Genomic DNA, 13530 nt, shown 5'->3' with positions numbered 1-13530 from the left:
ATGGATTTGTGAATTGAGGTTCCACTGTGCTATTCCTCCAAGCAACAATAGATTTGTGAATTGAGGTTCCACTGTATGTTTCCTCCAAGCAACAATAGATTTGTGAATTGAGGTTCCACTGTACTATTCCTCCAGGCAACAATAGATTTGTGAATTGAGGTTCCACTGTACTAGTCCTCCAAGCAACAATAGATTTGTGAATCGCGGTTCCACTGTACTATTCCTCCAAGCAACAATAGATTTGGGAATCGAGGTTCCACTGTACGATTCCTCCAAGCAACAATAGATTTGTGAATTGAGGTTCCACTGTACAATTCCTCCAGGCAACAATAGATTTGTGAATTGAGGTTCCACTGTACGATTCCTCCAAGCAACAACAGATTTGTGAATTGAGGTTCCACTGTACGATTCCTCCAAGCAACAGTAGATTTGTGAATTGAGGTTCCACTGTATGTGTCCTCCAAGCAACAATAGATTTGTGAATTGAGGTGCCACTGTACTATTCCTCCAAGCAACAATAGATTTGTGAATTGAGGTTCCACTGTACGTTTCCTCCAAGCAACAATAGATTTGTGAATTGAGGTTCCGTTGTACTATTCCTCCAGGCAACAATAGATTTGTGAATTGAGGTTCCACTGTATGTTTCCTCCAAGCAACAATAGATTTGTGAATTGAGGTTCCACTGTACTATTCCTCCAAGCAACAATAGATTTGTGGATTGAGGTTCCACTGTACGATTTGTCCAAGCGACAATAGATTTGTGAATTGAGGTTCCACTGTACTATTCCTCCAAACAACAATAGATTTGTGAATTGAGGTTCCACTGTACGATTCCTCCAAGCAACAATAGATTTGTGAATTGAGGTTCCACTGTATGTGTCCTCCAAGCAACAATAGATTTGTGAATTGAGGTTCCACTGTATGTGTCCTCCAAGCAACAATAGATTTGTGAATTTAGGTCCCACTGTACTATTCCTCCAAGCAACAATGGATTTGTGAATTGAGGTTCCACTGTACGTTTCCTCCAAGCAACAATAGATTTGGGAAATGAGGTTCCATTGTACGATTCCTCCAAGCAACAATAGATTTGTGAATAGAGGTTCCACTGTACGATTCCTCCAAGCAACAATGAATTTGTGAATTGAGGTTCCACTGTACGATTCCTCCAGGCAACAATAGATTTGTGAATTGAGGTTCCACTGTACGATTCCTCCGAGCAAAAATAGATTTGTGAATTGAGGTTCCACTGTACGATTCCTCCATGCAACAATAGATTTGTGAATTGAGGTTCCACTGTACTATTCCTCCAAGCCACAATAGATTTGTGAATTGAGGTTCCAGTGTACTATTCCTCCAGGCCACAATAGATTTGTGAATTGAGGTTCCACTGTACGATTCCTCCAAGCAACAATGGATTTGTGAATTGAGGTTCCACTGTGCTATTCCTCCAAGCAACAATAGATTTGTGAATTGAGGTTCCACTGTACGATTCCTCCAAGCAACAATGGATTTGTGAATTGAGGTTCCACTGTGCTATTCCTCCAAGCAACAATAGATTTGTGAATTGAGGTTCCACTGTATGTTTCCTCCAAGCAACAATAGATTTGTGAATTGAGGTTCCACTGTACTATTCCTCCAGGCAACAATAGATTTGTGAATTGAGGTTCCACTGTACTAGTCCTCCAAGCAACAATAGATTTGTGAATCGCGGTTCCACTGTACGATTCCTCCAAGCAACAATATATTTGTGAATTGAGGTTCCACTGTACAATTCCTCCAGGCAACAATAGATTTGTGAATTGAGGTTCCACTGTACGATTCCTCCAAGCAACAATAGATTTGTGAATTGAGGTTCCACTGTACAATTCCTCCAAGCAACAATAGATTTGTGAATTGAGGTTCCACTGTACGATTCCTCCAAGCAACAATAGATTTGTAAATTGAGGTTCCACTGTACAATTCCTCCAAGCAACAATAGATTTGTGAATTGAGGTTCCACTGTACGATTCCTCCAAGCAACAATAGATTTGAGTAAAAACAGCAGATGAAAGTTTCTATGTGATGCATCTTTTTTGTCTTAAACTTTAGATTCTTGGTCTGATGGTCGTGCGTAAAATGCTGGACATGGTCTTCTCCCAGCATGACCTGGCTTGGGTGGACGACCTGCTGCCTGAGAAAGACAAGAAGAAGAAGGAAGATGACAAGAAGAGCGTGAAAGACAAGAAAAAGCCCAAACTGGAGGCCATTGAGGATGAGGTGCGTTAAACAGACCTTTGCTGCCATCTGCTGGCCTTAACTCGTTGTTCATTGATTTACTGTGCGTCTGTTGCAGGATAAATACAACCCTTACTCCAACCATTCACCAAGTTCTGATTCAGACTTGGATCGCAGGTACTGTGTCCTCAAATTGCACATCCCCTACAAAGATCTGGTCCACCCTGAAGTTGAACAGTCTGAGTGGGGGGCATACTGCCAGCCCTCCGCCACACAACATGCCCTTTAACACACACACTATGTACACACTACATGTCAACACAAGTGACACAAATATTAGGTGTGCTTCTTGTATATGTATTTAGAGTACTTATTAAGTACTGGACATAGCATGGATGTTTCAGTAGAATCTCTAAAGTATTACACAGCTGTTCTTATTCTTATTCCTATTAAAACTTGGAAACAACTAGTTCTAGAATCATACATCTTTACAGTACATGCAATGGTTTTAGAAACTATCAGAGTACAACAGTACCTCAACTTAAGAGCTTAATTGGTTTCCTGACAGAGCTCTTATCTCCAAACACTTGTATCTCAAATCACCGTCTCCCATTAAAATTAATTGAAATAAATGTAATTGTTGCTTGCCCCTTCCCAAAACACCGCATTTTTAAAGAAAGTTTGGTAACACTTTAGTATGGGGAACACATATTCACCATTAATTAGTTGCTTATTAACATGCAAATTAGTAACATTTTGGCTCTTAATTAGTTATTATTAAGTACTTAATGCCTTATTCTGCACGACCTTATTATACAACCAGTAAGCCATTAACTAAGTGGCTTCCCTCAATAACCTCAGAATTATTGCTTATTAGTAACCCTAACCCTAACCTTAACTCTAACCCTAACCCTTATATGTTCCCTTAGTGTCCAAATAACTCTAAATTAAGTCTTTCTCACTTTAATAAGCAACTAAGTAATGGTGAATATGTTCCATGTACTAAAGTGTTACCGAATTTTTATATGATGAATCTTGTATGAAAAAATAATACAGTAAATTGCACTATAAATAACTACAGTAGTTTTATGGAGTAACGTAAAAATAATGTACAGCATTTACTTTGGAGAGTGGACTTCTATGGTCTCTCCTTCCAGTGTCTTCTCTTTCAAACACACCATCAGCAGCTTTTCCATATTTTTATGGATAAACGTCTGCCGTTTAGATGTTATTTTAACATCCTTGGCTAGGACGGATGGTACGAAAGAGGAGTGAGGGAAGCCATTAATGTCAAGGTTGACAAACCATCCCTGAACAGAGGAGGTGGTCTGCGACACCACCTGTCTGCCACATACAACACTGTCCTTTCAACCATTCCTGACTCTGCAATTTAGCTTCCAACAAATAACAGAAGTTAGAAACATTCTGGTCACAGAAGATGACCAGAATGTGGGGGAATCCGACTATTTTGGACTAGTAGTAGTCGATCCACAGCGATGGTTCTGCCACACAATACCTCAATGCTAACCAGGGGAAATTACATTTCAACGACTGTCGTTGTCTTTGACAGTTAGGATTGCTCGTTTGGGTCAAAACAGTTGTTTTTCTCACTACGATCGGGCAAAACTATCCTTGCCCAGACACACCCTCCTGGTGTTGGAGTATAAATGTTTGGGGTTTTGGCACCAACCGCTGGACTTGATCTGAACAATCCAAGTCTATGAGCACGAACTGATGACGTCTACTCGGATGAGCGACGAAACGTCTTACAAGACAAACCAAACAGTGCAGTTGTGAACAATTGAAAGCCCTGAGATGACCTTAGTTCATAGGTTTCCAACTCTCAAAGAACCACTATTAGAGATGTGACCTTCCTGAACGAGTTGGCCTTTTGATTGGCTCTAACCAGTGAATGATGAGAACCGATTCACAGTTGTAGTTTGATCGTTTAAGAGCCATTCTTTATACAAATTGCCTACGCTGCCTTCTCAGAATCAGAATCAAGGTTTATTGGCTTTGTTTACTGAAGGAGTAATGATAATACCGAGTAAGAGTCATCTCAGAAGGCTCTATTCACGCCAAAGCTATCATGCAGGCAGTTAACTTTGAAGGGATGAGTTTAATAAGCAACTAAAATTACTGGAGCCTTAGCCGCTGTATTTGGAATTCTAAAGAGGGTAGCACTGTAGTATGGGGAACATATTCACCATTAATTAGTTGCTTATTAACATGCAAATTAGTAACATATTGGCTCTTAATTAGTCATTATTAAGTATGCCTTATTCTGCATGGCCTTATTATACAACCAGCAAGCCATTAACCAAGAGTCTTCCCTCAATAACCTCAGAATTATTGCTCATTAGTACTAAGTAAGGAAGTTGTTGTATATGATTCTCCCTTTAATACCACTTAATGAATATGGTCTGTTTTTACATAACAAAACATAAAACTACAATAACCCTAACCCTTAAGTCTTTGTTACTTACAATGTGTTCCCCTAGTGTCCAAATAACTCTAAATTAAGTCTTTGTTGCTTACAATATGTTCCCCATACTAAAGTGTTACCCTAAATAGTTATTAGCAAGTGGAAAAGAAAAAAAAATTAACAGAAATAAAAGAAAATGTAGCATTAGGATGCACATTTGCGCAATCCGTGGCGGCGATGACAAGCCATGTAAAACGGCCATAGTGATGTCACTGTCAGAGAATGGGGAAATGACATCATCTTGTGGAGTGTTTACAATGAAAACAAAAGCCAAATTAGATTTTTATCGAAATAATTATTGTCAATAGTGTCTATATTGCTGTCATGTATTCATTTTTGATTTATTGACCAAACTTGTATCTTACTACTGCCACGAGTGATAGTTTCCTTGATGAAAACAAGTTACTTAAAAAAATATGGTAACACTATAGTATGGGGAATATATTCTAAGTAACAAAGACATAATTTAGAGTATTTGGACACTAGGGGAACATATAAGGGTTAGGGTTACTAATAAGCAATAATTTTGAGGTTATTGAGGGAAGACTCTTAGTTAATGGCTTACTGGTTGTATAATAAGGCCATGCATAATAAGGCATTAATAAGTACTTAATAATGACTAATTAAGAGCCAATATGTTACTAATTTGCATGTTAATAAGCAACTAATTAATGGTGAATATGTTCCCCATACTAAAGTGTAACCTCACAAATACACAATCTAACATTCGGGTGCAAAATATAACTCATTTGTCACCCAAAGAGCAGGAAAGGAGAGGTTTATTTGGGTGGAAAGTGGAATGAGCCTTCAAGTGGTTTGATAGAACAGAAAATGACATCACTTCCAATACAATAATAGAAGAAACTGGAGAACATCTCCTCACATTTGTTGGCTTTATAATGAGATGCTTGGAAGAGAAGAAAGAGAACAATCAAATGGATGCAGAGAAAACCCCGTAGGGGGAAAACAAACACCATAAAAGACAACTGAAATTCTTGAAAATGTCAAGAATGACGTGTATAAGAACATCAAGATGATGGAATGATTTGTTTGGTAACACTTTAGTATGGGGAACATATGTTAATAAGCAACTAAATAATAGTGAATATTTTCCCCATACTAAAATGTTACCGACTTAATTTAGCGTTATTTGGACACTAGGGGAACATATACGGCAGGGGTCACCAACCTTTTTGAAACCAAGAGCTACTTCTTGGGTACTGATTAATGCGAAGATAGATAGTACTTTATTGATTCCTTCAGAAGGGCTACCAGTTTGACATACACTTAAATAAATAGCCAGAAATAGCCAATTTGCTCAATTTACCTTTAACTCTATGTTATTATTTATAATTAATGATATTTATCTTTGTGGAAACACTGATCATCCTAATGATTTCTCACAATAAATATATAGGGGGGTTACCCACATATGCGGTCCTCTCCAAGGTTTCTCATAGTCATTCACATTGACGTCCCACTGGGGTGAGTTTTCCTTGCCCGTATGTGGGCTCTGTACCGAGGATGTCGTTGTGGCTTGTACAGCCCTTTGAGACACTTGTGATTTAGGGCTATATAAATAAACATTGATTGATTGATTGATATAGAAACAGATAAATATCAATATGCAACACTTTATTTTTATATTTTCTCTAAGTGCACATTTTTCAAATAGAACATTTTCAAATGATCACTTCTAAGACAGTCTTGTGAAATCACAATATCCCATTTTAACTAGCTAGCCACTAACATTTTTTAACAAATCATGAATTACTTTGCACCATGTTTGTACAAATAATAACTCATGTAAAATACAAAAGTCAACTCTCAAATGTTTAAATAAATCATGTCACACTTTGAACTGGACACCAAATCTGTTATCTGTTTCTTTGTCAGTTAGTGAAGACCAAGTCTTTAAAATATTTTCTTGGATTTTCAAATTCTATTTGAGTTTTGTCTCTCTTAGAATTAAAAATGTCGAGCAAAGCGAGACCAGCTTGCTAGTAAATAAATAAAATTTTAAAAATAGAGGCAGCTCACTGGTAAGTGCTGCTATTTGAGCTATTTTTAGAACAGGCCAGCGGGCGACTCATCTGGTCCTTACGGGTGACCTGGTGCCCGCGGGCACCGCGTTGGTGACCCCTGATATACGGGTTAGGGTTAGGGTTACTAATAAGCAATAATTCTGAGGTTATTGAGGGAAGACTCTTAGGTTTACTGGTTGTATAATAAGGCCATGCAGAATAAGGCATTAATAAGTACTTAATAATGACTAATTAAGAGCCAATATGTTACTAATTTGCATGTTAATAAGCAACTTATTAATGGTGAATATGTTTCCCATACTAAAGTGTTACCAAATTTACATAAATATAAGAACGAGTCAGTCTTTTGAACGTCTTTCAAACTCAAGATCTGGCTCCTTTCAAAGAGCCATGAATCCCACCTCTAACCACTACCCATTCTTCGGAGACACTCACGGCATTTAGTTCCGCTGAACAATATTTGTGAGGTACTTAGTTTGCCGCAATGTTTGACCGAGACGGCATAAAAACGTCCAGGAAAACATTTCTTCCAAAACCGAATGCTACGAAAAGTGGGGCATGTTAAAAAAAACCCCGGAGGTACCACGGTATCGCCTTGTATTTTGTCGATTCTAATACTTCTCTAGTATACTATATTACAGTACATTGCTGGTTTTATTGAAGACACACATTTTATTTGGCTTCACCTCTATTTTATTTCCTCCTGGTGAAATGTAAACAAGGAACACTTCCAATTGAAGAAATACTTGCAACCATTAACACTACCCAGCGTCCTCTCCATGCACTTTAAGGCAATGCAGATCTTTGTCATACATCTGGCTGTGTAACGCTTGCTACTTCTTTTCCTGTTCTGAACGTTTCACAGACTGCTTCCTTTTGAACACTTTGTCATTTGTCCACGCTGTGTACGACTCTGTTGTGAACCATTCAAATAGAACAAGAATGGTTATCGCTTTGGTTGTTTCTTTTTTCATCCAAGTCCCGACAGATCGGCTACGCTTGCACTTCTGAAGTGTTTTATGCTTTAATGTTCTTCCAAAAAATTACACTTTGATGTTTTTTTGTTCCTTGTATGCAAATGAACCCCCCTGTCTGCATTGCTTTGAAAGAGGCATGGTTTGGAAAACAAGCTAAAGTGTATTTTGGTCTTAAGATGCATGGCAGTGTTTCCCCACACGTTCCCGCAACAAATCACTTTGGACGACCACAAATACTTTATATTTGATGCAACCTGCTGGGTGTTCGTAACGCCGCTTCTTAGAACAACTAATACACACCTGGTCTGCCAGAGAATAAGAAGACCTAGCAGGAGGAATGAGTGAGATCCCTGGTCTTGGTCCAATCAAACATCTTGAGATGAACTAAGGCAAAGTCCACGCAAACGCAGATAAGAAGAAGAAAAAGCAAATTTTGGTAACACTTTAGTATGGAGAACATATTCACCATAATTAGTTGCTTATTAACATGCAAATTAGTAACATGTTGGCTCTTAATTAGTCATTATTAAGTACAAACCCCGTTTCCATATGAGTTGGGAAATTGTGTTAGATGTAAATATAAACGGAATACAATGATTTGCAAATCATTTTCAACCCATATTCAGTTGAATATGCTACAAAGACAACATATTTGATGTTCAAACTGATAAACATTTTTTTTTTTTGCAAATAATCATTAACTTTAGAATTTGATGCCAGCAACATGTGACAAAGAAGTTGGGAAAGGTGGCAATAAATACTGATAAAGTTGAGGAATGCTCATCAAACACTTATTTGGAACATCCCACAGGTCTGCGGGCTAATTGGGAACAGGTGGGTGCCATGATTGGGTATAAAAGTAGATTCCATGTCATTCACAAACAAGGATGGGGCGAGGGTCACCACTTTGTGAACAAATGCGTGAGCAAATTGTTGAACAGTTTAAGAAAAACCTTTCTCAACCAGCTATTGCAAGGAATTTAGGGATTTCACCATCTACGGTCCGTAATATCATCAAAGGGTTCAGAGAATCTGGAGAAATCACTGCACGTAAGCAGCTAAGCCCGTGACCTTCGATCCCTCAGGCTGTACTGCATCAACAAGCGACATCAGTGTGTAAAGGATATCACCACATGGGCTCAGGAACACTTTAAGAAACCCACTGTCAGTAACTACAGTTGGTCGCTACATCTGTAAATGCAAGTTAAAACTCTCCTATGCAAGGCGAAAACCGTTTATCAACAACACCCAGAAACGCCGTCGGCTTCGCTGGGCCTGAGCTCATCTAAGATGGACTGATACAAAGTGGAAAAGTGTTCTGTGGTCTGACGAGTCCACATTTCAAATTGTTTTTGGAAACTGTGGACGTCGTGTCCTCCGGACCAAAGAGGAAAAGAACCATCCGGATTGTTATAGGCGCAAAGTTGAAAAGCCAGCATGTGTGATGGTATGGGGGTGTATTAGTGCCCAAGACATGGGTAACTTACACATCTGTGAAGGCGCCATCAATGCTGAAAGGTACATACAGGTTTTGGAGCAACATATGTTGCCATCCAAGCAACGTTACCATGGACGCCCCTGCTTATTTCAGCAAGACAATGCCAAGCCACGTGTTACATCAACGTGGCTTCATAGTAAAAGAGTGCGGGTACTAGACTGGCCTGCCTGTAGTCCATTGAAAATGTGTGGCGCATTATGAAGCCTAAAATACCACAACGGAGACCCCCGGACTGTTGAACAACTTAAGCTGTACATCAAGCAAGAATGGGAAAGAATTCCACCCGAGAAGCTTCAAAAATGTGTCTCCTCAGTTCCCAAACGTTTACTGAGTGTTGTTAAAAGGAAAGGCCATGTAACACAGTGGTGAACATGCCCTTTCCCAACTACTTTGGCACGTGTTGCAGCCATGAAATTCTAAGTTAATTATTATTTGCAAAAAAAAAATAAAGTTTATGAGTTTGAACATCAACTATCTTGTCTTTGTAGTGCATTCAATTGAATATGGGTTGAAAAGGATTTGCAAATCATTGTATTCCGTTTATATTTACATCTAACACAATTTCCCAACTCATATGGAAACAGGGTTTGTAAATAGCAAGTTAAATGTTTTATTATTGTAATCAAATGACAGTAGTCATTTCCATGAGATTATTTTCTAATCGAAGTGTTTTGGCCCACTTACAATGACTATAACATATTTTTCATGAGCTGTGTACTAGTATTATAGGTCTGGGTGGGGGTCCTGCTTTGGAAATAATCTGTACCCCTTTCAGATATCGCATTTAAAGTTCCCACTAAAACATCCACATGTTGCACAATGAGATGTAAACATGGGATTGTGTGTACATTCCTGTAATTTTCTGTTTGTAAAATATACCTTTATTAGTATTTCTTTAATATAATAACATCATTTTATGATTACGGTTCGGGTTCGGTGAATGCGCATATGAAACTGGTGGGGTTCGGTACCTCCAACGAGGTTAAGAACCACTGTTTTAAAGGAATGACAAAAACATCCAAATGTCAGGCTAAAAATCTGCGTTTGTGTGGTCATAACCTAAACCTTCGAACTCACCAATATTTTGTTGATGATCTCGCACACATACACACAAAATAAAACAAACCTTGAAGTCAAAAGAGTAGAAGTCCACAGTGATAACGTTCCCTTCCTCCATCCCGTCATGGCCTAACGCCACACGACCACGCCGGTCATACCCCCTCCTCTGGCCGCCACCCTCACCCACTTCCTGTCTCTGCCTGAGAGTGAAAGGTAACTGGAGATTGCCCTTCCTCAGCATCACGCTTCACCTGAAGATCTCCTGCCCGTCATCTCCGGCCATGCCCTTGGGGCGCGGGGGGGCCTGCCCCGTCCCGCAGGTCAAGATAGAAATGGAATCGGACTACGACTCGGACATGGACCACCATCGGCCGCGCGACATGAGCGGCGAGACGACGTTGTGAAGTGGATTCTCCGCGCTAACACGCCTGTACTCGCCACACGACTATTGTATTTACATATTGACAAACATGATTCCTTTCATATATAACGGCTATTTGTTATTATCATTGTGTATGACGACAGGATGATTAGCCCCATTTGAAAGTATATATTTGACTTAAATGTTGTAATAAGTGGAATGTGTTATGTCCTGTGCTCTGACCTGTCCTCCCAACCGCCCAATCAAATGCTCCATTTTGGGACCTGGAACAAAAAGAAACAACCAAAAAGGTTTTACTGAGCAGGTTGTAGTTTTATCACAAAGACTGTATGAGAAAAGTATGTCCTAAAACTGTGTTTATAGTATAATATGAAATTAAAACATATATATTTAAAAACATGGCGTCTGTTGTATTTTGAAGGGTCTTCAATAGGGCTGCGAATCTTTGGGTGTCCCACGATTCGATTCAATATCGATTCTTGGGGTCACGATTCGATTACAAATCGATTTTTTTGATTCAACGCGATTCTCGATTCAAAAACGATATTTTTCCGATTCAAAACAATTCTCTATTCATTCAATATGTAGGATTTCAGCAGGATCTACCCCAGTCTGCTGACATGCCAGCAGAGTAGTATATTTTTGTAAAAAGCTTTTATAATTGTAAAGGACAATGTTTTATCAACTGATTGCAATAATGTAAATTTGTTTTAACTATTAAATGAACCAAAAATATGACTTATTTTAAATATTGGACACAGTGTGTTGTCAAGCTTATGAGATGCAATGCAAGTGTAAGCCACTGTGACACTATTGTTTATTTTGTTTATTATGTCTAATGATAATGTCAATGAGGGATTTTTAACCACTGCTATGTTGAAATTGTAACTAATATTGATACTGTTGTTGATAATATTCATTTTTCTTTCACTACTTTTGGATTGTTCTGTGTCGTGTTTGTGTCTCCTCTCAATTGCTCTGTTTATTGCTGTTCTGAGTGTTGCTTGGTCGGGTTTGGTTTCGGAACTGGATTGCATTGTTATGGTATTGCTGTGTATTGTTTTGTTGGATTGATTAATTTAAAAAAATGTTTAAAAAAAAAAAATCAATTTTTGAAAAATGAGAATCGATACTGAATCGTACAACGTGAGAATGGCGATTTGAATTCGAATCGATTTTTTCCCACACCCCTAGTCTTCAAAGCTCGCACAGAACCGTTTAATTCTACTCCAAAAACTAGTTTCATCTTGCAGAAAAGCCAGTTTAAAAATGTGGAATACGTTTTACATGTTTGGTGGGAGAAAAAGTAACTAACAAGTATTTCCTGTCAAGTAAAACTGGAGATTGACAAACATCCAGCAATGACTAAACTGAAAAAAATAAATGTTTTTTTTGGCACGGGGATGTCAAACATGATTTCCTTGAGGGCCACATTGCACTTAAGGCCGTCCTAAAAGGGCCACTTTTAACAGTGAATATACAGTATGAATATAAATGTATGAGGATTCGCCTCGTGATATGCATTTAATTATATTTTTTCACGTACAATGTAAAAAAAATATATATCTAGATTTTACAGTAAAAATGGCATTTCAGCTGCAAAAAATTTACCATAAAATGTAATGTTTTGTTTTTTTACAGCATATTACTGCAAGTGGACCACAGTTTTAAAAATAAAACAAAAATAGGCGACTGAGCTGCCAGTGTTTTTAGACTTTGTTATTCCAAAAAAGGCTGTTTTTCAGCTGTGGGCCGCACTTGTATACACTTTTCCACCACTTCTGGCAGTAATGACAATCTTAAACATACAGAAGAAGTCTAGAACTCACAGCATTGAGAAGTTTGGGTAACAATTTAGTATGGGGAACACATGTTCACCATAATTAGTTGCTTATTAACATGCAAATTAGTTACATATTGGCTCTTAATTAGTCATTATTAAGTACTTATTAATGCATTATTCTGCATGGCCTTATTATACAACCAGTAAGCCCTTAACTAAGAGTCTTCCCTCAATAACCTCAGAATTATTGCTTATTAGTAACACTAACCCTTATATGTTCCCCTAGTGTCCAAATAACTCTAAATTAAGTCTTTGTTACTTTAATAAGCAACTAATTAATGGTGAATATGTTCCCCATACTAAAGTATTACCGAAGTTTCTTAAGCGCAAAAAATATGATTCAAGTGGTGGAGCTATATTTTCATTTGCACTTTAATTTTATTTACAGTTTAACAATAATCATTCATTAATTTATTTTAGCACATTATTGCAAGCAACAACAAAAAAAAACATTTATGAGTCCCTTCTTATGCAGTACATAGTTGGTTAGTAGTAGTACTAGTTAGTAATCAGCCTGACCAAAGACTTAGGTTTATCTTTTAAATAAATAATATTTGTGATTAAGTGCTAGCACAGTTCAGGGATATTTTCTGTGTTTAATTGAGCGTTACAGTAGGCCTTGTGATGGCATTGTGTTTATATACACAGTATGAGTGCACGTGTGTACCTTGTTTGAGTGTTAATATTGAAATTGTGATATCGTGCAACCCGACTTTCAATTAGTAGGAAAATTGCAGGGGGGGTATAAAAATGTGTGACCCTTGCACAATACCTCTGTGGACCCTCTAGGTGTGGCGGACGCCTGGTTTAAAAGATACACTATATTGCCAAAAGTATTTGGCCACCCATCCACATGATCAGAATCAGGTGTCCTAATCACTTGGCCCGGCCACAGGTGTATAAAATCAAGCACTTAGGCATGGAGACTGTTTCTACAACCATTAGTGAAAGAATGGGCCGCTCTCAGTGATTTCCAGCGTGAAATTTTTTCGCTCCTAAATATTCCAAAGTCAACTGTTGGCTTTAT

At 38.2% G+C, this 13530-nt stretch overlaps 1 protein-coding gene across 5 annotated transcripts in view; it reads left to right on the top strand.

The window, feature by feature from the left end:
• slc4a5a (solute carrier family 4 member 5a) overlaps nt 1-11246 on the top strand; it is a 123474-nt gene extending 112228 nt beyond the window's left edge. For 2 of the 5 annotated variants that reach the window (XM_062051518.1, XM_062051515.1), the window contains 3 exons: nt 2089-2256; nt 2333-2391; nt 10517-11246. In XM_062051518.1, coding sequence (XP_061907502.1) covers nt 2089-2256; nt 2333-2391; nt 10517-10682 — 393 coding nt within the window. In that variant the 3' untranslated portion in view covers nt 10683-11246. The remainder of the gene's footprint in view (nt 1-2088; nt 2257-2332; nt 2392-10516) is intronic. The other 3 variants (XM_062051520.1, XM_062051517.1, XM_062051519.1) reach the window with 2 other exon arrangements.
• Nucleotides 11247-13530: the final 2284 nt, after the last annotated feature.

This window comes from Entelurus aequoreus, linkage group LG06, assembly GCF_033978785.1.
Source record: "Entelurus aequoreus isolate RoL-2023_Sb linkage group LG06, RoL_Eaeq_v1.1, whole genome shotgun sequence".
NCBI classification, from domain to species: domain Eukaryota; kingdom Metazoa; phylum Chordata; class Actinopteri; order Syngnathiformes; family Syngnathidae; genus Entelurus; species Entelurus aequoreus.
Note: the sequence above shows the minus strand (reverse complement) of the source record. Positions and strands in the feature narration are given on the sequence as shown.